The 23,832-nt window shown below is 43.9% G+C and overlaps 1 protein-coding gene across 3 annotated transcripts in view; it reads right to left on the minus strand.

Moving 5' to 3' along the window:
- ABHD2 (abhydrolase domain containing 2, acylglycerol lipase) overlaps positions 1-23,832 on the minus strand; it is a 110,236-nt gene that overhangs the window by 81,094 nt on the left and 5,310 nt on the right. The window contains exons 1-2 of one of the 3 annotated variants that reach the window (XM_024766455.1): positions 22,314-22,394; positions 1,619-1,818 (exon numbers count right to left, since the gene is read on the minus strand). In XM_024766455.1, coding sequence (XP_024622223.1) covers positions 1,619-1,812 — 194 coding nt within the window. In that variant the 5' untranslated portion in view covers positions 1,813-1,818; positions 22,314-22,394. Of the gene's footprint in view, positions 1-1,618; positions 1,819-4,341; positions 4,441-22,313; positions 22,395-23,832 lie in introns of those variants that run through there. The other 2 variants (XM_024766454.1, XM_024766453.1) reach the window with 2 other exon arrangements.

Below are 23,832 nucleotides of genomic sequence, written 5' to 3' on the forward strand. Positions count from 1 at the left end.
GACAGGAGAAACTTTCCCAGGGCTTCCTCTAATTACTTAGGAAGCAACACTGGGTCGAAATGTGTACTCAGCTGCCTATAATCTTGTAGGGCTTTTAATATCTTGGTTTTCAAAAGCTCTCTACAAAGAGAAGACCTGGGAACTGGGTCTAACTGGGTCCCACTCAATCTGAAATCAGGTGCCAATGTTCCTTGCCAGATGAGTGAATTATCTAAATTAAGTATGGAAGAAAAATGCTGGACAATTTTGAAAACATACCGATTCTGTGCACGCTCCTCAGAGAGGAGCGTTTTCAACGCAAACACTGCTTGCTAAGAACACCACGTCCTTGATAATGGTTGTGGAGCCTACTGTAATGTAAAGTCCCTTCAGCAGGGGCAGGTCCAAATTTACTATGATGACATTTATATGGTACATGGCAGTCCACAGGTGTTAGGCAATATGACGGAGTTATAAGTCTCTCTTGACTTGACAGCAACTTTTTGGAGTCATGGCATTATTGTTACAACTACAAGCAAACTGTACACAAACACCCAAAACACCTGCAACCCACAAATCTTCACCCGTGGGTAACAGCACATGAAAATGAACTAGACAACCAAAGAGGACAAAGCAAGAGCTCAAACTCTCAGGTGTCTCTGCTGCCCATCTCCTCTTAGAAGGGAATCATTCACCCAACAGAGGTGGTGAGAGGTTATACCGGGATAGAGGGAAGAGCTTCTGCTACTGTCCACTGAGTATAAGAAACTTTGTTAGGCGCTCCAGGGACATGGTTGGGATAAGACAGCTCTCCGAGCAGCATCCATTTGGAAAGCCACACCTGGCAGAAAGGACTAACCTTGAAGAGGCACAAACAAGGTGAAGCAGCAATGATGAGGAAGGAGGAAGGAACTAAGACCCCAGAGAGCATGCACTGCCTCACGTGAGAGGCTTGTCCCAAGCGCTGCAGGAAGACGGAGTTATTCAGAAGACATCTACAGGGGAAGATTTCACGAGGCATCTCCTGAAGACAGCACGCGTGATGTGGAATGCAGATAACCTTTGTTTTACAACTACGGTTTCCTCTATCAAAAGCAGTGCTCACCCCTGCCACCCCCAAAACACAGACCTGGGGCTTCTGCAGGGAAATCTGGTTCACTTGCAATGAAAACCCTCTCTTTAAGTGGATTCTCTTAGTTAATGCTCAGTATATTTTTCAATAAGGCAGAGGGACAGTACCCAATGAATGAGCCTGTGCTTTTTTTGCTCATTAATTACTTTGGGTCAGGATGATTTTTCTGTCTTAGAACTGGCAACAGAGCATTTGATAAAGGGCTAGAATATTGTCTAAGCTTTCTGCATCTACATAAAAATGACAACCGTTTTCTGCAAAGTCCTTGTCATGGATGATGACACCACCCCGTGGAGGAAGGGATGTTTCCAGGCAACAAAGATCTGAGGCTGTCTCCTGCCCGCCAGGATTCAAATGCCAGGCTCCTATTGAGACGGTGGCTACTTTAACACCAATGACACTATTTTACATGGATGCCTTGAGGACACATTGTGAGAAGGTTCTTCTTTGAACACTGCAAAGACAGATCAGTAGGCCAGTGTACAGGTGGGTTTGAGGTCTACTCACTCTTTGGTCAGAAGAGGACAGGACTTGAGCAGGAAGCATGAGAGCCCCGAGTCCTGGAAGTAGAGTTCAGGCGGGGCCGTGGGGCTCTTCAGGTTCAAACACCGGACGATCACATACAGCACAGCAGCCACTGCAGCCAGCTTCACCCCGTCAAACACGGCCGGGAGCTCGGGGGTCTCCAGCATGGCATTCATCTTGATCTGGGGAGCAGGGGTACAGGCAGGTTTAGAAGCACATGGGGAGGGGAGGAGCCCACCACACAGAGACAAAGCCAGCGATCACCTGTCATGATCCAGATATGTCCGCAGAACCCACCCTGGCCGATTCCCATCGGTGCCTTACAAGTGCCAACAGACTGGCAACAACCCAGATCATGAACAGTCCTGAGCACTAATAAACCGGGCTGGGTGGTGTTTTTTTTAATCTAATGAACGTTTATTTCTAAGATGAGCGAATTGGAAAATGCTGTGAATAGCGTCCTGTTGAGAGCAGGAGAAAGGAGTCCAGTCGGAGAGGTACAAGGGGGACCAGGAGGCGAGCTCTGATTTCTGTTACCAGGCAACCTTGAATCTCTCTGCAGACCTAACCTGCACCTGGAGCACCAGCTGCACGTGAGGCGCTGTGTTTACAGCCTCGGACAGAGACGTGAGATGGGACTGCTGTTGCCACCAGGTGAGGCTGCACTGCCTGCTGGCCTCACCTCTGTTTTCAGAGCAGGAAGGGCCTGATTCAGCCACCTGCTCCTTTGGAGGCAGCCTGGTGCTGGAGCCAAGTTCGGGCTCAGCCCAGGTCACAGTGGTTCTTGCTCCTGGGAGTTGTAGACAGTGTGAAATGGAACTTGGCCACATTTTTCCCCACCGAAGGCAACTGACTATAGCCGTTAGTCCAAAATTGGGCTAAAAGTGGACCAAATTCAACTGCTAGACCAAAATTAAAAACTGGAGTATGGAAAATGTACATGCATATCTGGCTTTTCATCTTCTCAGGTAGCTTTATTTTGTACACAGAACACACACACACACACCACTCCAAACATAAAAAACCAAACATCAACAGCAACAAAACTCCATCCTTTTCCTTGCTGCAAGGCAGGAAAACAGAACATCAGCTGTTACCTTAAAAATCAGGGAAACCACAAGCTAACAAAAAGGAGAAAACGGTAACTCTGGCAGCCAAGGTAGCTATGGCAACAGCTTCCTCTGGAATGGTTTCAAGTAGCCTCTGCTAAAAACAGTATGAGAACTCTGGTGGCCAATGGCGCAGACAGAAGAGGCAGGACAAAACAATCTCTCAAAAACGTGTTTGGGGCATAACCGAATGAACTCATTTGAGACCTACAGCCAGGCCAGACAGGTCTCAGAAGCCCTCTTCTAAAATCGAGGTGATTTTGGCAAATACAGGACCCAAACACACTGTAGACGATCTCTGGCAGGGGTTCCAACTCAGTGAGGAAAGGCAATTAAACATCCCACAAGTTATCATATGACATCACTCATATGTGGAATCTAATTTTAAAAAAGAAACAAATGAACTTATTTACAAAACAGAAACAGACTTACAGATATTGAGAACAAACGATGGTTACCAAAGGGGAAAAGTGTGGGGGTAGGGGGGGGAATAAATCAAAAGCTTGGGATGAACACACACACACCACTATATATAACACAGATAACCAGCAAGGACCTACTGTACAGCACAGGGAGCTCTAGTCAGTATTCTGTGATAACCTATATGAGAAAAGAATCTAAAAAAGAATGAATATATGTATATGCATAACGGAATCACTTTGCTATACACCTGAAACTAACACAACATTGTAAATCAACTATACCCCAATTAAAAAAAAAAAGATCCCAGCTCCTTAACTCACCATCAGGGCAAGAAAATAATTTTTTTTAATTTATCTGGCATGATTTAGAATCAAGGCTGGACCTCAGAATATACTTTTCAGCTACATCAACCTTTGACCTTTTATGAGCTGACAGTTTCCTTAAAACTTAACCTCTGGGGACATGTCACCTCACTCCTAGGGCCATGTTCCCCAAAGGCTGTTCCTCAAACCCTTAAAACAAGGATTCTTTTAACTTGGGGTCTGTAGGTCCCCTATGGAATTCTACGGTCCAGGAACTCCCTGAAATTATACATGAAAGTGTGTGTGTCTGAAAGTTTTCTGGGAAGAGGGTCTGCAGACTTAATCAGATTCTTCGAGGGGCCTGTGACCTAAAAAGTACACAGCACTGCACTCAAAGATGCCCCAGGGGTTCCACCTGTGGCCCCTGTCCCTCATCTCTCCAAAGCCCTGCCACCTATTCCAGTCAAACCGACGAGAAACAAACATCCAAGATGACACAGCTTGCTAATAGGGATTTTAAAAAATATTTATTTTATTGAAGTATAGTTGATTTACAATGTTGTGTTAATTTTAATAGGGATTTTTAAGTGTAGTTAGTGAAGGGCCAAAACCAAAACCTAGCAGGAATTCCAGTTTCTCTGACATGATGCTGGTGATATGGAACTGAAACAGACATCCTTCTTATCCCCTTGGTTGCAAAGAGAGGAGAGGAATGCATTGGATGGCTTGACTAGTTTCCTGGCTGGTCTAGAGTAGACTTACTGAATTAAAAACGTACAAGAAGTCCCTCTGTCCCCACTTCCACTCCTACTTACTAATGTCAGGGAAGGTGGGGAGAAGAAGCAAAAATAAGAGTCTCGCCAATATGTACCTACGTCACCTGTTCCTCTCTACTGCGAGTATGAACTGTTCTTGAAAAGCTGTACAGCTGGGCCAGTCAGGTCAGATCTCATTCGATTTAACCTAAAAGCTGAAAAGATCGGATGGTGATCTATTAAAGGCTGAGAAAGAAGCAATTTAACTGAAATATAAGCATAGTCTAAGTTTTTCTGCATTTAAAGCCTTTAGGGAAAAAGACAATTTCTTTAATTAACACATGTGACGCACTCTTTGCTGTTTGGACAGACCTGCTGGCGAAGCCTCTGTGAATCCACAGACTGACGGGCTCTCTGTGGTTTCCAGGACGAGTTATCTGCTGTGTTCAAAACTCTGGCTAATGCAAACTCACACTGCTTTTGTCATTTAGCTTGTAACATAATCTTCAGAAACACCTGACAGGTACCATCTCTGTGTGACCAATGAAATAACTTAACCAGGTTTAGGTCAAGACAGCAGGCAGTTGACTTGTTCCATCTCTCCCAGGTATACAGCAACGACAGGAAAAAATATGAGCTGAGAAAAGTAAAAGGGCACAGATGGGCTCAAAAACACAGTTCCAGAAACAGAACAGAACTGAAAGTAATAAGTGGGGAGCCGTAACACCTGCCAGATCTGGTCCATACTGGGGGCTGGAGGCTGGCTACTCAGGGCCATCCGGAGCTAAAAGTGCTCACCGTGAGATAGGGAACCAGAGCCAGGCCCACTGGGCTAAAGATCTGTGGCTTCGAAAGCAGCAGAGGAAACACAAGAGAGAAAGGGGTCGGGGAAGGACAGCCAGTGTTTATATAGCACTATCTATGTGCCAAGCTCTGCTCTTCATACTTTACCCATCCTAATGCTATTAATTGTACCTCTGAGGTAGGTACTATTATTATCCCCATTTTACAGACGACGAAACTGAGGCATAGAAAACTTGAGTAACTTGCTCAAGGTCACACAGCTAGTAGGCAGAGAAACCAAGATTCATACCAGGCTCCAAAGAGAGTGCTTTTAACCACTATGCTGTGTGAAAGCAGGAAAAGTAAAGAGAGAGAGAAACAAGAAAGAAAGTGGATAGTACCTGAAAACACAAATGAGACACCAAAAGCTTGCTCAAGTTCATGTGGCTGTAAAATAGTAGAGCTGGTATTGAAGCCCAATTTTCTCTGATTCCATCACACCAAAATGATTTAAAAAGAAAATGAAAGCCAGTTGAAGGGGAGATTCAATTAACCTTCAGAGTAGCCTTGTTCAACTTCAAATTTTTATTATTTCTTCACATTCTGAGACAAATTAGCCACAGAGGACCAGGCTTTTTTGGGGAGGGGACTAAAGAGCAATGTCTCCAGCCACATCACAAGCTACTTGACCTTTCCAGGGCTCGGCTGCCAACTAAAAAACAAGGGATGTGCCAGATCAGAGACCTTAAACTGGCAACCTATGGGATGGCAGTGCATTTAACTGGCATTTTAAAAAAATGAATTTATTAGTTGCTAAGTTATAAACACCAGGAGATTTCAGATAAAAATCTGGATCTCTGATTTCTCTTGAGAAAAAATCTGAAGATTTGGCAACACTGATCCAGCATTCTCACATGGCAGCAATGAATGGAGCTGGGCGGGGCTGCCCCTCTAGACAGGCCATGCTCCCTCCTGGTTGCCACAGTTCCCACCATTCCCTATCATGGCCCTCAACAATGACCTCTGGCCTACTTAATCATTGCTGGTACCTGAATGGTCCCTGAAGGCATCCGAATGTGCAAACCTTGCAGAAATCTAAGGTCCTTACCAGCCCTGGATAAGTCTATATTGATTGAATATTCAAAACATAACACCATCAGTATATGTATAAATGATGAATTAATAAAAAACAATTATGGGAAGGCAGAGTAGCAAATAACAAGATGTAGTATGTTTTATTTATTGATATTTACACTGATGTTTATTTATACCTTCACTCTTTTCCACAAACTATTTGAGATAGCTTCAAGAGAACGCTGAATAGGGAACTTCCCTGGTGGTCCAGGGGTTAAGATTCCGTGCTTCCACTGCAGGGGGCGCGGGTTCAATCCCTGGTTTGGGAACTAAGATCCCACATGCCCCCCACACAAAAAAAGAATGCTGAATAGACTTACACAGAGAAAGATTCAGAAATGTGGCTGACTGCTGATTGCTTCCCGGTAAGAAGTCTCTCCTCCTTTCTTTCAACACAAATCTGGAAAATGCGCCTAGCTGGAAAAAACTAACTACAGATCCCAGGCTCCATGGCAGGTAGGCAAGTCCACGTGACTAAATGTTGGCCAGTTCTGGGGGGGCTGCTCTGCTTTCTGGGGAGAATCCTTAAAAGGCAGGGAGTTAACTCTTCTTCTGCCCTTTTCCCTCCCTGCCTCCTTGGAATGCAGATGACAGGGCTGCAACTCCGACAGCTATCTTGGGCCGTGAAGTGACCTTGAGGTCACTCTAGGAGCCACATGGAGAGGACAGCAGAGGAGAAAGACAGAGACCTGGCGTCCCTGATGATTCCATGGAGCCACCATGTCAGACCCAGACTGCCTACCTCAGGATTTCTCTTATGTGAGAGAATAAACCCTTGCATGTTTAAACCACTGTTATTTCTAGACTCTTGTAGTCTGTAATTTCTAATGACACAGGAGGAAGTAGTATCTCCCCAAATCTTTATGGATGCTACACTGGTTGGGTTATTATTAGAGCACAGGTAATTTTTCTTTTTCTTTTCCAAAATTCATAATGACTACAAACGTTTTTTTATTACAAAAATAAAAGCTTTAAAGTAGCAACTAACAAAATCTAAAAAGAAATTAAGAGACTCTGAACAAGGAAAATGCCTAGGTCAAAATATACAATTGGGACTTCCCTGGTGGTGCAATGGTTAAGAATCTGCCTGCCAACGCAGGGGACACGGGTTCGAGTCCTGGTCTGGGAAGACCCCACATGCCGTGGAGCAACTAAGCCCGTGTGCCACAACTACTGAGCCCGCGCGCCTAGAGCCGGTGCTCCGCAACAAGAGAAGGCACCGCACCGCAAGGAAGAGTAGCCCCCGTTCGCCACAACTAGAGAAAGCCTGCACAGCCACGAAGACCCAATGCAGCCCAAAATAAATAAATTAAATAAATTTATATATATAAATGATATACAACTAAGCATACGACTAAGCCTAGAATGTGTCTGAAATTTCTGACTGCCAGGGGGAAAAGGGAAACCTAGTCAGACCTATGGTTTCTCCAAAATGCAGAGCTAATCCATAGTACACTCTTCTTACCTCCAGAGAACACGACAGATACTCAAAGAAAACAGGGTTCTTCTGGCACAGATTTATAAAAAAAAATTCTGCGGGACTTTACATAAGGGGACCTTGAGTGATGTGATAGGTAATGTCCTCCTACAACCTTTTTTAATAGCAAACGAAGTAGAGAATTAATTTCCTCAACGCTTGAAAAATGCCAACGGTTTAAAATTGAATTTGATTCGGTGAAGGCAATCCTATGAGAGGTTTCTAATTATTACGGTCCAGATACAGAGCCTTGAGCTGAAGTCCTGAGGAGCAGGGCGGTTCTACCGCATGTTGCTAGGGCCACCTTCTTTGAACTTCAGTGGGCTTAAGGACTTGATGACCTACTGTGTGCCTGGCTCTGTACTAAGCATTATGTAGAACCACAGTTAAGTCGAATTCTCATTTTAACTGCAGAGAAAAAGAAAAGAAGTTTATGTTAGGGCTACATATACTTTAGAAACTTGGGGACAAGAATAAGTAGTCCAGGAAAAAAATAAGTGGGGAAAGGACTTATGGAGCAGCTAGAACTAGAACTGCACCTTAGTGAAGTATAGATTTAGAAGAAGTGTGTGTAAGTCTGTGTGAGAGAGATTTTGTGGTGTGTGCGTGTGTGTGTGTGTGTGCATGTGCGTGTGCACGATATACATTAAGCAAGGAATTAACTGGCAATTGTAGAATAAAACTCTTGATATTCATTTTAACTTATCTTGCTGCATTTTATTTTATGGTCTTCTTTCTATCTAAGTTTGACCTGCCACTAAAAATTAATATTCTGCGCTTGTTCCAGACATAACAAACTTAGCTTCTATTGCGCTATTCTGTGTGCCCCTTCTCCCTTTCTGGGCAGGTGAAATCCAGTTAAAGTGCACTTCAGGCAGCTTAGGGCCAGGTATGCGGAAGACGGAAAGGAGACATCTCCCCCACCACACCTCACACGCACCCGATCAGCACTTCCTCCACCCTTCCCTGCTCCCACCGCAGTCTTCTTATGAGTGAGATTTAGGTGCTGTAAATGATAGTTAAAATTCCATTTGTCTTCTCGACATTAACGAAGAAATCCAAGGTGCTGTCAAAGGCCCAGCAGTAAAGGAACTTTCGGTATTGCCCTCAGTCTCTAAGACAGGCTCCACTGGCATCTCTGCCAGTGCGAGGGCCTGGGCTTCTCACTGTTCCCCCATTTTATTTGTTATTTTAAGATGGAGGCACAGATTCAGCGAGAGACGCCCAGTCTGGGGGTTCTGAGACCTGGGTCCTCGTGCCTGCTCTGCCCCTTCTCACTTGGTGACCTTGAACAAGTCCCTGAACCTTTCTGGGCCCTAAAGAACTCATTTGTAAAATGAGAGGATTAGATTAGAAGTCAATGATACCAAAGGTCTCTCTCAGCTCAAAATTTCTGAGATTCTAGGTATAGAATTGCAGTCCTTGGCTAAAGAGCACAGGAACACTCTCTCTGTGCTCTGTAACAGAAGATAGCCCTGTTTTCCAGCCTACTACATGGACCATTAAACAGTAAAACTCATAAGAACTAACAACCTTCAGGGCCTTTGTTCTTCCTTCAAATAAGTTAAACAGTTCTATATTTTCAGCTGTGCCATTTATGCCAATAATTCCATCATATTCATTCCACCTCCATGGGTGAGTGATGATTTCAGCCTTGGAATATTAATGTTCACTGAAAATCTAAAACTTACAGTGAAGAAAAAAACAAGCAGAGACCTCAAACACAAAAGACTCATTACCTGGTATAATGGGGTATATACTGTTCCCCCAAAATCCACGTTCACCAGGGACCTGTGAATGTGACCTTGTTTGGATATAGGGTCTTTGCAGATATAATCAAGTTAAGATGGGGTCATACTGGTCAGAGTGGCCCTTAACCCCACGACTGGTGTCCTTGTAAGAAAAGAGAAATTTGGACACAGAACACAGAGGAGAGACCATATGAAGATGGAAGTAGAGACTGGGGTGATGCATCTCTGAACCAAGAACATCAAGGATTGCCAGCAACCACCAGAAGCTAGGAGAGAGACAGGGAACAGATTTCCCTCAGAGCCCTCAAGAACCTGGCTTGACACTGAGAACCTTGCTGACCCCTGATTTTAGACGTCTAGCCTCCAGAACTGTGACAGAATAAGCCCAAATGACCTCTTGTGACTCAGCTGTTCCACACCCCTGTTCTTCAGAGGCTGAAGAGACCCTCTGCCACATGCTTTCGGAAGTTATCCAGACAAACTCCAACCAATACATACCAATAATCAGCTAACAACAAGATACTCCCAGGCTACTTGTTAACACAAGGCAAATTGTATTCTGTGCACAAATGTTTACTAGCTTGGCCTCTTTGCCTCTGTGATTCAGCTGTCAAGACCATCCTTTCCTCTCCTGTTATAGGAAAGTGAGGGAGCCCAGAGACGGAGACATCACGGGCTAGGAGGGGAGGGCCCTCTTTGCCTTGCCACCCAAAGGACCTGACAAGCAAACTTCAATACATACGTGGGTCCCATGGCAAATACTCCTCAAGGAAAACCAAACCAAACTCCTAAAGGATTTCTCTCTTCCAATTCCAATCAGGTTGAAGAGGATTATGTTTAGGTTCAGGCCCTGGAGTGAGGTAACCCCGTGTTAAATCCTGGTCCCGCCAGTTCTGGTGTTTGTCTTTGGGCAAGTTTCTTACCTCCTCTGGGTCTCCTCTGCAAACTGAAGGTGTTAATACACAGAAAGTATTTTAAAACAATCCTTGACATACAGTAAGTGTCCGTCCCCCAAATATAAGCCATCCCATCCCCACCATTAAACTCTCGTCCATTTTGCCTAAGTAAACGCTAATCTGACAGAAATTACCACAAAAGATACTTTTCCCAGCTGACAGCCCTCATCAACAATGAAATAACTAGTGGATCCACTGCTTGGGCCTCCTCCAACAAGTTTAAAATTAATCCCAGGACACACTCTTGATTCTTCTAACGCGGAACCGTGTTAGACTTAATAAATTGTTGGATAGTGAGTGTTCACCACCAAGGTCCATTAACAGTTCCAAGGTGTGTTCTCGTTTCTGTGCTGAAAGCGGTCTGGCGGTGCACAGCCTGGACCCCCTCCTTCCGATCCACACAACCTCTCTCCTGCCAAGGGACCCCTCCTTTCCCACAGAGAGACCGTTCCTTCATCTGCACCTCCTTCCTGCAGGTAAAACCACTCGTGTCTGGCCCGACTCTCCTAGCAAACCTCTTCAATGCCCTGAAATAAAACCCTACGCCAGCATAGTAAGCCTCAGGCAGGCTTCCTTCCTCAAGAATGCCCTGAGTAGTGTAGCAGACAAAACCTCACGTCATCCCAATCTGTCAGCCTTCTTGGTGGCAACTTAGTAAAAGTAGTTAACCCGAAATGTAGGCAACATGACACCTTTGGGGAGAAAGCAGGGAGGAAAAGGGCCAGTCTCTCACCCCTTTATCTGCCATTTAACTAAAGAAATCAGGGCTATTGCACACACAGAAAAAAGTAACTCCACAGAAGGGGAGAAACAAGCCCAGAGCAGACTGCTAGGACAAAGCCCCACCACCCCCACTGAGCTGTTTCTCTGCACTTGTTAAGTGCTCACTGCCACGGGGCTGGGACAGAGTCGGAGGCACGGCCAGAAGGTTCCGAGGTATGTCCTAGTCTACCCAGGCCTGCGTACCCTTGATAACCTGGGCTGCTTTGGGCCCCACTCTGATCTCACAGTGAGATTTCGATTCCCTGGGTGAGCACCTCCGCCAGCAGCTCACGGCACCGCCTCTCAGCACAGCCAGGCTGTTCTAGTCCTGCGTGTCCTTCTCCCAGGGATAGTCCTGTTGGCTGAGTCTTCAGGGTAACTGGGTTTTGAAACTCCCCTTCTCACCACCGCCACTACCTCAAGCCCCAAATGATGGAGAGCACTGGCAACGACGGGGCCAAAACCCTGTTTTCCAGAGATGCCAAGAGACACTGATTGATTGATTAATTAATTAATTTTTGAACATTAAGCATCAAGTACCCAGACCTTTTCCTTCAGCAGATCAAACCAGGGAGCAGCCCTGGGGGCCTGGGACCAGGTTATGACACTGGGATGTGGGTGGTGGCAGGGAGACTGAAAGCAAGATCTAGTCCCACGTCCCTTACAAATCAGGTCCTATGAGGTGAAAGGAATGTCCTAAGTCACACACAATTTGGTAAAGAGAAGAGAATTTACAGATAATTAAATACATTTAGGTTAACCTCACTCTCAGTTGCATTCAAATTTAAGAGCTTGAAATTGCCTTTTTGTGCAAACTCACTCATGTGATAATAGTTTTATTTAACCATATTCTTCCACAAAGTCATAAGGCTACACATTCATCCTGCTGAAATTTCAGAAAATGTCCTACAAGTTTCTAGTAAGAGGAAAGTTACCCTATGAGAGAAACTGTGAACCTCCTGTTTAAATATCAGGAATGGCTACTAACCCACAACTTTCACAAACAAAGTCACTAAATTAAAAATAGCTGGAGACTGAGTCACCAGTTAAGCATGCACATTTAATTGGACACTTTTACATGCATTTACTAAATTACTGAAAGGCAGCTGGCCTCTCTCATTAGCAAATAGTCTTGCTCAAAGAGTAGTACTTTCAAGTGGAGGACAATGGGTAAAAGCACTTAGTAAAATCACAAGCAAAATTGCTTTCTCTACCATCAAGAAACCATTCCATGCACACCTGAGAACAAACCAAAAATCCTAAGCCAAGTGTTTCCTCTATGGAGATGAGAGAATTTTCTAATAGAACAGGCATTTTAATGGAGAGATTTGATAATTCTAACATTGTATTAAAAAACATATACTGCAATTAGGGCTTCCCTGGTGGCGCAGTCGTTAAGAATCCGCCTGGCAATGCAGGGGACATGGGTTTGAGCCCTGGTCCAGGAAGATGCCACATGCTGTGGAGCATCTAAGCCCGTGCGCCACAACTACTGAGCCTGTGCTTTACAGCCTGCAAGCCACAACTACTGAGCCTGCGAGCCAAAACTACTGAAGCCCGCACGCCTAGAGCCCGTGCTCCGCAACAAGAGAAGCCATCACAATGAGAAGCCTGCGCACCGCAGCAAAGAGTGCCCCTGCTCGCTGGAACTACAGAAAGCCCACGTGCAGCAACAAAGACCCAATGCAGCCAAAAATGAATAAATAAATTTTAAAAACCATACACTGCAATTAAAATCTGTAATATCAAAAGAAAATCCCAGTTTGCCTGAACCCAACAAACCCAAGTGCCCAGTTTACTGGAATTTTTAAGAGATAGATATAGCTGAAGAGAAGAGCATCTCCAGATTTATTCCACAGAAGAAACTTTCTGGGGCATGTGCTGGAATCTCACCAGCAAAAAACTTCCAGAAGGAGGAAATTGGGGATGGGGTGGGAGGCACGGCCCTTGGCTAAAAATCATTGACCCCATGGAACTCACTAAAACAGAGAAGAAAGTTTCACCTAGAGCTGCAAAACAAAGCACTTACAGCTACCTTCAGTTAATGAGAAAATAAAAATAATCAGCAGTCCCCATTCCTGAGCATTCTGGGGTGTCCCAAGGGCCCCAGAGCCAGAATGGCGCACAGTGCCGCTGGAAGTTGTAATGTGAGCATTACCAAGGGCAGTCCTTTATAATCCTGACACTTGCTTTTCACTGCACAGGCAGCAAGAAGTAGATCTGTGAGGAGACCAGACCCACAGGTCAAGCCCCTCGCCCCTCCCCTAGGGAGAGACACTCCTGCCCACTCGCAAGGCCAGGGGCAGGGCTGAGCTCCTCCACCCCGCGCCTCTCTCAGTTCTGGGCTCTCTGATGATGAATTTTGCCAGTAGTGAGAACAGTAGCTCCCCTCAGGGCTCAGTCTAGAAAGCAGGAAAGGTTCTGGGCTTCCTGTCCTTCTGAGACTGAGAGAAGGTTCTAGGGGCAAGGGTATGCAGCGTGCATGGCATTTTAAGGCATGCTTTATTTCTGTTTTATATACCTCGGGCACTGTGACTAGAAAGAGTATCTCCTGCTAGCTTGGAGTAGTAAGCTTAAAGATCACATGGATTCCACTGTGACAAGTGCCCAAGTCCTAGAAGACAAACTCTACCAGCTAAATACAGATACATATGAAGGACTGATTCACACTCACACCCTTAGGCTAAAAATGAAGGACACGATATTAATGCGAGATAGTCACCCTTCTGGGGCTGAACAAGCCAGCCCCAGTACTGGGCCTCCAGGGAGCCCCTACCCAGCCTCTGCCATCAGTCCTGCCGATTCTGAGAGCTAGACAGAGCTTCGTCCCCAACTTCTAGGTTACAACCCAAGTGGAAGGACCCAGATGTGCTGGATTCTGGATGTCAGAAGAGGGAGGGAATCCCATTTGTGTCTCCATACAACTTGCTTCCAATGGTATCTGGAATTATTCTCCCCTCTGAGTACGCTGTACTGTGTAGCTCTGGGCATATCACTTGCCCTCTCTGGGGATTTTGAAACTTACCCTAAGGACCTGTGTGCTATAATCAAATGACAAAGATTATATTTTTCTCTTCCAGTTTTATTGAGATGTATTTGACATATAGCACTGTATAAGTTTAAGGTGTACAGCCTAATGATTTGACTTACATCATGAAATTTATCACATAAGTTTAGTGAACATCCATCACCTCACACAGATACAAAATTAAAGAAATAGAAAAAAAAATTTTTCCTTGTGATGAGAACTCAGGATTTACTCTCTTAACAACTTTCATAAATAACAGACAGCAGTGTTCATTATATTTATCATGCTGTACATTAAAACGCTAGTACTTTTTTATCTTATAACGAAGTTTGTACCTTTTGCCCACCTTCATCCAATTTCCCCTCCTCTCACCCCCGGCCTCTGGTAACCACAAATCGGATCTCTTTTTCTAAGTTTGTTTGTCCGTCCGTTTTTGAAGTAAAATTGACCTACAACACTATGTTAGTTCCTGTTACACAGCACAGTGATTCAATATTTCCATACTTTTCAAAATGATCACCACAAGTCTAGTTACACTATGACACCATACAAGGATATTACATAGTTATTGACTATATTCCCCACATTGTACATTTCATACGGGTGACTCATTTATTTTGCAACTGGAAGTTTGTACTCTTAATCTCCCTCACCTATTTTTTCCACCCTCTAGTAACCACATGTTCGTTCTCTGTATCTAACTCTGTTTGTTTTATGCTTGCTCATTTTTGTTATGTTTTGTATTTTTAGATTCCACAAATAAGTGAAATCATACAGTATTTGTCTTTGTCTGACTTATTTCACTTAGCATAATACCCTCTGGGTCCATCCATGCTGTTGCAAATGGCAAGATTTCATTCTTTATTATGGCTGAGTAATATTCCATACTATATATAGTATATATATATATACTACATCTTCTTTATCCATTCATCTCTGGTGGGCACTTAGGTTGCTTCCATATCTTGGCAGTTGTAAATACTGCTGCAATGAACATAGGGGTGTATTTATCTTTTCTAAATAGTGTTTTTGTTTTCCTTGGATATATACCCAGGAATGGAACTGCTGGATTACATGGTAGTTCTATTCATAATTTTATAATAATGAGGAACCTCCATACTGTTCTCCATAGTGGCTGTACCAATTTACATTCCCACCAACAATGCACGAGGGCTCCCTTTTCTCCACACCCTCTCCAACATTTGTTATGTGTTCTCTTTTTGATCACAGCCATTCTGACAGGTGTGAAGTGGTAGCTCATTGTCATTGTGATTTGCACTTCTCTGATGATAAGCAATGTTGAGCATCTTTTCATGTGCCTGTTGGCCATCTGTAGGTCTTCTTTGGGAAAAACGTCTATTCAGGGCCTCTGCCCATTTTTTAATCAGGTTCAAATGACAAAGGTTTTAGAGTCAGAGGACTTGTGTTTGAGTTTAGGTTGTGCCAAGTGACCTTGGATGAACTACCTAAATTTTGTGAAAGTTTCCTTTTTTTCTATAAAACGGGGTAGGGGAGGTTACCTTACAGACTATTGAGGGAAAGAAGCTGATGAAATTTTGTAGGTAAAAAAAACCTCTTTATAATTATAAAATACCCATACTCTCAAGATGAGGTTTGCAAAATGCTTTGAGCGTTTTAGAGGAAAACTGCCTTATTACATATTTCAAGATTATAAAAATGTCAGTTTTAAAGAAACAGCTAGGGAATTTTCAACACATGAAGGACATGGGAATAGGTCCCCAGGCAGTCTTGAGCTGGACTTCATCAGACCCTTCTACTGAGGACACTGAAAATCTAGAAAAATAAAAATTCAAAAGCTCTGAGATAGAAAGGGCAGCCCTCTGGGTTGATATATTTTGGGGTCTTAACTAAATAGATGGCTTTTCCAAGTAAAGAGACAGAATTAGGTTCACACCCTCGAAAGTTCTTGTCTCCTGGTCCATCCAGCGCAAACATCCCACTGCTGTTCTGGGCCTTTCCCCCTGTCCTCCCACTTTGGAAGCGAGCTTTCTCTGCTTACTTTAAAGCCTGAGGGCAAGTCCCCACCATTACTCCTAGTTGCCCAGCAGCCTTCCTCCTTTGGTTTTTGTCTAAATTTTGCCTGTATCAGGCAGGCATTTTCTCTGAGTCCATCTCCACCTCTGCTCAAGGCAGGTGAGCCACGTATGGAGCAGAGACTCAGCCACAAGCTCACTGTACAGGAGGTCTTCCTCTGCCAGGCTTTCCCCATGCATATGTGATGCCAATCACGTTTCTTGGGAGGCAAGGAACTAGCCATCAAGGAAGATTTCCTTGGAAAGGAAGGAAATGCTTCTCCATCATCAGGAAAGTGATCCCATTTCCCCCAAATTGATTTACCTGTATAAGTTGGAGCACCTTCATGGATAAAGCAGTGGTTTGTAAAAGAAGAGGATAGACCTCCCCCTGCAAAAAAGCGTGTTAATACCACTGGGGGAGATATTTGCAAAACTACATCCTGCTTCTGACATTCCACCCTGCTCCCCAGGGGTAGCAAAGACACCAGCTTCATTCTAAGCTCTGTGGGGACTATGAAAGAAGTATAATACATGGCATTCAGGAAATAATTAGCAAACAGTGCAAATCCATGTATAATTCAGAATGAAATCCTGAATTTCCAACTATAAATACTAGAGGAATTCAAACAAAGGAGGCAGAAAGAATGAGATGGGCTCAGATAGCTGGAGAACCATGGGAAGGGATGGAACAGAAGAAGAGAAAAAGGAGGGGTGGGTGCAGACCTCAAGCTAGCCTCACAGGCCAGCCAAGGATGCTGGGCAGCCAGGAGAGTGGCAGGCAGGGCAAGAGGGACAGGTTTGGGAGCAGTGGGAGTGAGTCACTGTGGAAGAAGCTTCAGGGTTTTTACTCCCGGGGGAATTCCAGACATCAACCTGGAAGATAGCACCTTGGTAGAGCCTACTGTGCTGGCCCAATGGGCGACTGATGTGCCTCATAAGTGTGAGAAGGCTTTGTTTGGCTGTGTGTAACCTGACCCGTGGGGTGTTGGACAAACATTGTCAATCACCACGTGAAAATCACCCCAAGCCGCCATGACAGCTAAGTAGTTTTCATACAATCTGCTCAACTATACAGGAGTCTTCATTTGAGGGCCATCCCCTCCAGACGCTGAAAATCATCCTGTTTCCTCCCTTCACATTTTGCAAATACTCTTTCATAACTAGAAAATCAGCAAGCCTCATTTCCACATAAAAGTGATGATTCATATCCCTTTGATCTCTGTTGGGGATTCTGGTCTATGCCCTGCTAATTCAATCCTCAGTGTAAAACTGTATACTAGTTTAAATTTAGGGTGTGGAGCATGGGTGGGCACTCTGTAAATATTTATTGATTGACTGAGCCTGTGGGAAAGGCCCAACGCATCACCATTCTGATCCTTTGAGCAGAATTTTCTCATGAGGAAATTATTACATTAGGCTGAGAGGTAAGGGCCATTATGAGTAACTGCCATACTACCGTGGGTCAAGAGAAGGACCTCAGTGTGACCTGGGCTGTCAGTAGCTTTTGGATATTTTAAAGAACATTTTGAAGTTCAGGCAAATAATTATCCACCGAAGTGAAAGTTTTCCACTTTTCATCACTCAGAGAAGCTCAGGTCCAATGCCATATTTCTTTTCACCTTTTCCCCTGTTTATCTAAAGTTTCAAAGAGTTATAAATCTACTTCAGAAACTGCTCATCAATAAAGAAAGAAAGAGAATTCAAAGCAAAAACAGGCTGTTCTATGTGGCAGAAGGAAGGACAAATGCCCAAAGAGAAGGTAGGCAGAAAACTATCCATTGACTGTTGGCATTCAGATAAATACTGAAATACCATTAGAAGACTCATGATTTGTGCTTTTCACTCCAAAACATCCAGTGCAACAAAACTGTCTATGGCATTTTCCAACTGATGTGAGCTTATCTGGTCCAGAAAATATAAATTTGAGTACAATTAATCCTAAGGTTAACCTAGATTGAGAGGTTAGTGGCAATTAAAAAATAGGGATCCTTTTTAATATCTAAGAAAAATGGGAAAATCCTTCCTTAAATATCTGTGGTATCTGAAACAGGTTTATGTAAACAGGTCAGAACAAGTCTTGTTACAAAGATTTCTACCTCATTGAGATGCTTCCTGTGGGTGTGCATGGATGGTGGGGTAGTAAGGCCACTCACAGTAGGGTGACAGGCTTTGGGGACAGATAGGTCTGGCCTGAATCACAACTCTACCACTTACTGGTCGTATGACTTTGGGCAAATTTCTTAACCTCTTTGCACCTCAGTTTCCTTACCCATTAAAACGGGGATGATAAAGAGTGCCTTATTATTAAAATGAAAATTTTAAATGCAAACACAATCCTTGGCAATGGTGTGTCCATCAGACATGGCAGAAGAGGGGCTCACTTTATCCAACAGGGCTAGAGGGTCCCAGGGCAGAGACCAAAGTCTGTGTCTTCAAGCCCGGTTAGTCCAGGTCCTGGACTTGCCTATGAGCAATCACTACCAACCCCAATTTAACCATCTTCTGCAGGCGATGAGTAGATCACGGATGTACTACAAGTTCCTGCATCCATTCCAGACCATTAGCTTATCTATCAGCCCCCCAGAGAAAATATTAAGTCTGTGAACCACAGGTTAGGGGTCAAACCCTCATCCTGGGAACCAGTAAGTGCTCTCTGGCTAATGCCAACTAACAAGTCACCATATTTTCAAAAGGAAGGAGCAGAACTAGACAAAAATAAAATTCCTATTTGTGTAGCTCAACAGTTTATCACAGGCTTGTGATTTAAATACATGACCTCAGTAATTCCTCAAACATGTCACAGTGGCTTCCCTGGTGGCACAGTGGTGAAGAATCCACCTGCCAATGCAGGGAACACGGGTTCGAGCCCTGGTCTGGGAAGATCCCACGTGACGGAGCAACTAAGCCATGCTCCACAACTACTGAGCCCATGTGCCTAGAGCCTGTGCTCTGCAACAAGAGAAGCCACCGCAATGAGAAGCCCGCGCACTGCAACGAAGAGTAGCCCCCGCTCGCCACAATTAGAGAAAGCCCACACGCAGCAACGAAGACCCAACGCAGCCAAAAGAAAAAAAAAAAGAAACATGTCACAAAGTGCATTGGTGTTGACATGGAAACCAATCTGTAATTTACTGTTTACAAAGTATGCCCTTAGACATTACCTCATTTGGTACTTATGACAGTTCTGTGAGTTATTATTAATGCCATGGAGGAGTCTGAGGCCTGGAGACCCACCCTGGGCCAGGTCTAGAAAAGGCTCTAGGAATACAGAGAAACAAGGCACCTGTCACACAGCTGGATGGATCCTGATCCCTTTTGCCCCATTGACAGACGCTCTGCAAGTCCTCTCCCATCCAAAGAGAGCCTTAAAGAAATTTGCATTCCTCTCATAAACTCTTTGGTGGCAAAGTCAAGATTTCTCTTGCAATTTCAGTGTAACATCCAGCTTTCTACGGGGAGTCAATAAATAGACTGATGGGTGATATTAATGATAGACAGAGGGAAATGGTCTGTATTTTCTAAGTTGGGAAAAATATCCTTGGCTATAATCTCCTTGGCATTTTCTATCATCTTACTATTTAGAAGGGCACAGTTTTCAATGTCATTGACAAGAGTGAGTGAGCACTTTATTTATCTGATTGGAATAGAGAAGGGAATTGTAGCCAGGGTATATGGAATCTGAGAAGCTAAGTCTACTGTGTGAATACATTCCAGGCCACACAGGGAGCTAGCTAACTGTGAGGGGCTGGGAGCTCAGCAAACATTCATGGAAAACCACCTCTGGGCTAAGCATGGGCCAACGGTGGGACAGAGGGTGTCCAGGCTTCAGGGGAGAGCCTGGATGGCAGAGGCCCAGCAGAGAGAGGGCTCAATAAATGTTTGTTGAAAGATTCCAGTGCAATCACATCATCCTGGGAATGATTGTGCTTCCCTCAATTTTTCAAAAGCAGTAATGTCATAATTGGATACTTGAGAAAAGTTAATAGGATGTCAAACAATACATATGGAGATTTGCTAAAATCCATCATTCCATGTTAAGCGAACAAAGCAAGGAACAGAACAACAAGCACAATATGTGGCCAGTTATAGAAAAAAGAAAGATACAGGATAGAGATATACATACATTTGCTGCGATATGCATAAAATACCTCTGAAAGAATATATAAGATACTAGTAACATTCATTGCTTTGGGGGAGGTTTTTTTTTTTACTGTTTACTATGTCATAGCTTTTGACTCTTATACTGTGTGAGTGTATTACCTGTTCAAAAATAAATAAATAAATATGTCTACAGGGCAAATTACCCAGTTTCTCCAAAAAACTGCAGGGAAAAAAAGAAAAGGAAATGGACTTGTAGTTTAAAAGGGACATAAATGGCAGAGCCACCAACCACAGTGTGTGAACCTTAGTTGAATCCTGATTCAAAAATGTTAAACTGAAGAAAAGTACTTCTGACATTTTTAGACACTTAGAAATTTGAACAATGACTAGATAGCTGATGATATTAAAGAATTACTGTTAACTTTTTAAAGAGTAATAATAGTACTGTAGTTAGGTTTAATAAAGGAATCCCTGGGCTTCCCTGGTGGCGCAGTGCTTGAGAACCCGCCTGCCAATGCAGGGGACACGGGTTCGTGCCCTGGTCTGGGAAGATCCCACATGCCACGGAGCAGCTAGGCCCGTTAGCCATGGCCACTGAGCCTGTGCGTCCGGAGCACCGCCAAAAAAAAAAAAAAAAAAAAAGGGATCCCTATCTCTAAGAGATATCACAGAAATACATATAGATACAACTGCATGATATTTGGGATTTATTCAAAATTGATGTGAGCTGGGGCAGTGGCTGGTAAAGAGGAAACAGTGGTGTTGGGTACCCGGGAGTTCCCTATATGATTCTCTCTACTTCTGTATACCTTTAAAATCCCATAATAAAAGCTAATAAGTGAATGAATGATTATTTAGCCACAGTACAAACAGTCTCAGTAGTCACTGAGGTTCAAGTTCACACCTGACTTTCAGCTATGGTCAAATCTCCACTGTCCCTGGGCTGATGAGTTACTTGTGGTGAATAAGCTTCAGGCTGCTCCCAGGTATGGCCCTCCTGGTAAGTGTGTGGGTCATGTAAATATCAATAAGAAAACTTTATCACTAACTCCAAAATTAAACAAAAAGAATCAAAGACATTACTTTTGGAGGGCTCCCCTCCACTGGGACGGACACTTAGTGTGGACTGCACATACAAACAGGATCTCATTCAGGCGGCACGGCAATGATGCAAACTAAGTCTTCATTTCGACTCAATGAATATTTCTAAAGTGTTCAACACGTGGAAAGGAGCCATGCATGCACGTGGAAAGGACACAAACATGACTGGAAACCTCAGTCATGAGGTTAGATTCCTACGCTGGGGTCTTTCAAACTCAGGTGCTAGTTGGCCCCCTCTACAGGAAAAAAACGGTCCCACCGGATCCTCTGGGGACTTTTTATTCGAATCTTAAATTTAAATTGAATTACTTTTATTCGATTATTATTTCTTATACTATTTCTAAAAATGTACGAACATAAAACCAGACATAAAGTTTTCTTAGCACTTTTACAATTATGGAGACTAAAATGAATGTACAAATAAATACAAATACAATTAACCAAACAGTATAATTCAGGTTAACTACACTAACGTAATGAGGCTGATGCCATTTCTCAGACCTGAAATCCCCAAGACAACGTCAGGTGCTCCCACCCGCTCCTGGGCAGGTTGTATGAGTACCAGGCGCAGTGTGGTGACTGTTCTCGCACCCCTTTCCTCTGCTGGGACCCCCGTTTCAGCCTTCCTTTGCACACTTGGCTTCACCTGATGCTAGCTCCTCTTCTTCACGCTAAGTCCATCTCTGTATTTTTCTCATAGCAGGTTAGCCTGGTTCTAACTCATCAGAAATTCACACACACCTAAGGGGCACTGAGGTGGTGTGTGCCTGGACCTGGATATAATTAGGTCATCCCCGTGATCCAGGACATGCTTTTAAAATATTTCCAGTTATCATTAACATGAAACCTAAAAGTCTGAGTGTTCTGAATTTAAGGAGAACTCAAAGAAACTCAAGAATATACCCTTGGCCTTGGACTGGGAAATACCCAAAACACAGAAGGAATGTCGTGGTACTTACTTTTGCTGGAGGAGAGCAAAAGGTGCCATGGGGACTCAGGTGATAAGTCACATTATATCTCAGAAACAACGGGAGCCACCACCTGACACATTACATCAAGAATTTAAGGAGTGTAAGCAGACGCTTCAAAAGCCTGATGTGTAAACCCATCACATCAAATGGCCTCATTCCAAGTTGTGGAGGTCCCACCCCAATTTCCCTCACTCCTCATTGTTAACAACTACAACAGGGCACTGTATCATTGTGGTTTTTTTAGTACCTTTTTTTTGGCCACGCCACGTGGCTTGTGGGAGCTTAGTTCCGCGACCAGGGATCGAACCCAGGCCCTCGGCAGCAAAAGTGCGGAGCCCTAACCGCTGGACCGCCAGGGAAGTCCCAACATAGCACTTTAGACATGAACACATCCAGCTCCTGCTGAGTCTGAGAACAACTCCCACCAACAGCTCACATCAATCTAAGATGCTACAACTGCACATCGACATTGTGTGGTCCATACCATCTAAAAAAAAACACTGGGCACAAAACCACATCAAATGATGCCATGGCTAGGTTAGCTGGCTAAGTGAATGGCCTGGTTTCTCAGCAAAAGAACAGCTGGCACTGTTTAAGGAAACTTAAAAAGTAGAACCCTCCTTGAATAGAATCCTCTACCTCAGACCCACTCAAACGCCATGATTCGATTTCCATGAGCTCGACCTTTTTATCAATCTAAATATGTTCTGTTTAGAAGGCTGTTCTTTATCCTCGGATACGGACCTTCCCACATTTTTGGGGTTAAAAAGTCTTTTCTTAAATGATGGCGATGATGGGAGATGACAGGGCTTTTTTAATGCCTTACTTGAAAAACTTAAAATTTGGCAATCCTATGTTGGACTTGCTGATTTGTTTTTTACTGCTCTCATTGACATGACTAAGTAAACAGTACACAAATACATGCCTGGAGTGACTGTGCAGAAATGGGGCAGATTTTTCAAAGCTTCTATCTCTTCTACCCCAGAGGGACTGGGAAGAGGCTGACTGATAACATCACCTCCCTCTCCTCATATTACATAACACAGCATCTGTGGTACAACTGATTGATGACGTGGACACCCAGCAAGGAGCAAAGATCAGAAAGTAATGACTCTCAATAGACTGGCCGACTAACACCATAAAGATTCAATGCAATTCAACACTCTAAATTAGATTGGGAGGGAAATAAAAACAAGATGAAGATTAAGGCACATTTTTTTATAGCTTATTCCCAGGAGGATTGTGTTCTATTTTTTTTAAATATTTATTTATATTTTATTTGGCTGCGTCAGGTCTTAGTTGTGGCATGCGGTATCTTTAGTTGCGGCATATGAACTCTTAGTTGTGGCATGTGGGCTCTAGTTCCCCAACCAGGGATCGAACCTGGGTCCCCTGCATTGGGAGACAGAGTCTGCATTGGGAGACAGAGTCTTAGCCACTAGACCAGCAGGGAAGTGCCAAGGCACATTTTAAATAAAAGTGAGAAACAAAGCAACAGGCAACCACT

The sequence above is a fragment of the Neophocaena asiaeorientalis genome, unplaced genomic scaffold (genome assembly GCF_003031525.2).
Source record: "Neophocaena asiaeorientalis asiaeorientalis breed wild unplaced genomic scaffold, Neophocaena_asiaeorientalis_V1.1 scaffold346, whole genome shotgun sequence".
Lineage (NCBI taxonomy): Eukaryota > Metazoa > Chordata > Mammalia > Artiodactyla > Phocoenidae > Neophocaena > Neophocaena asiaeorientalis.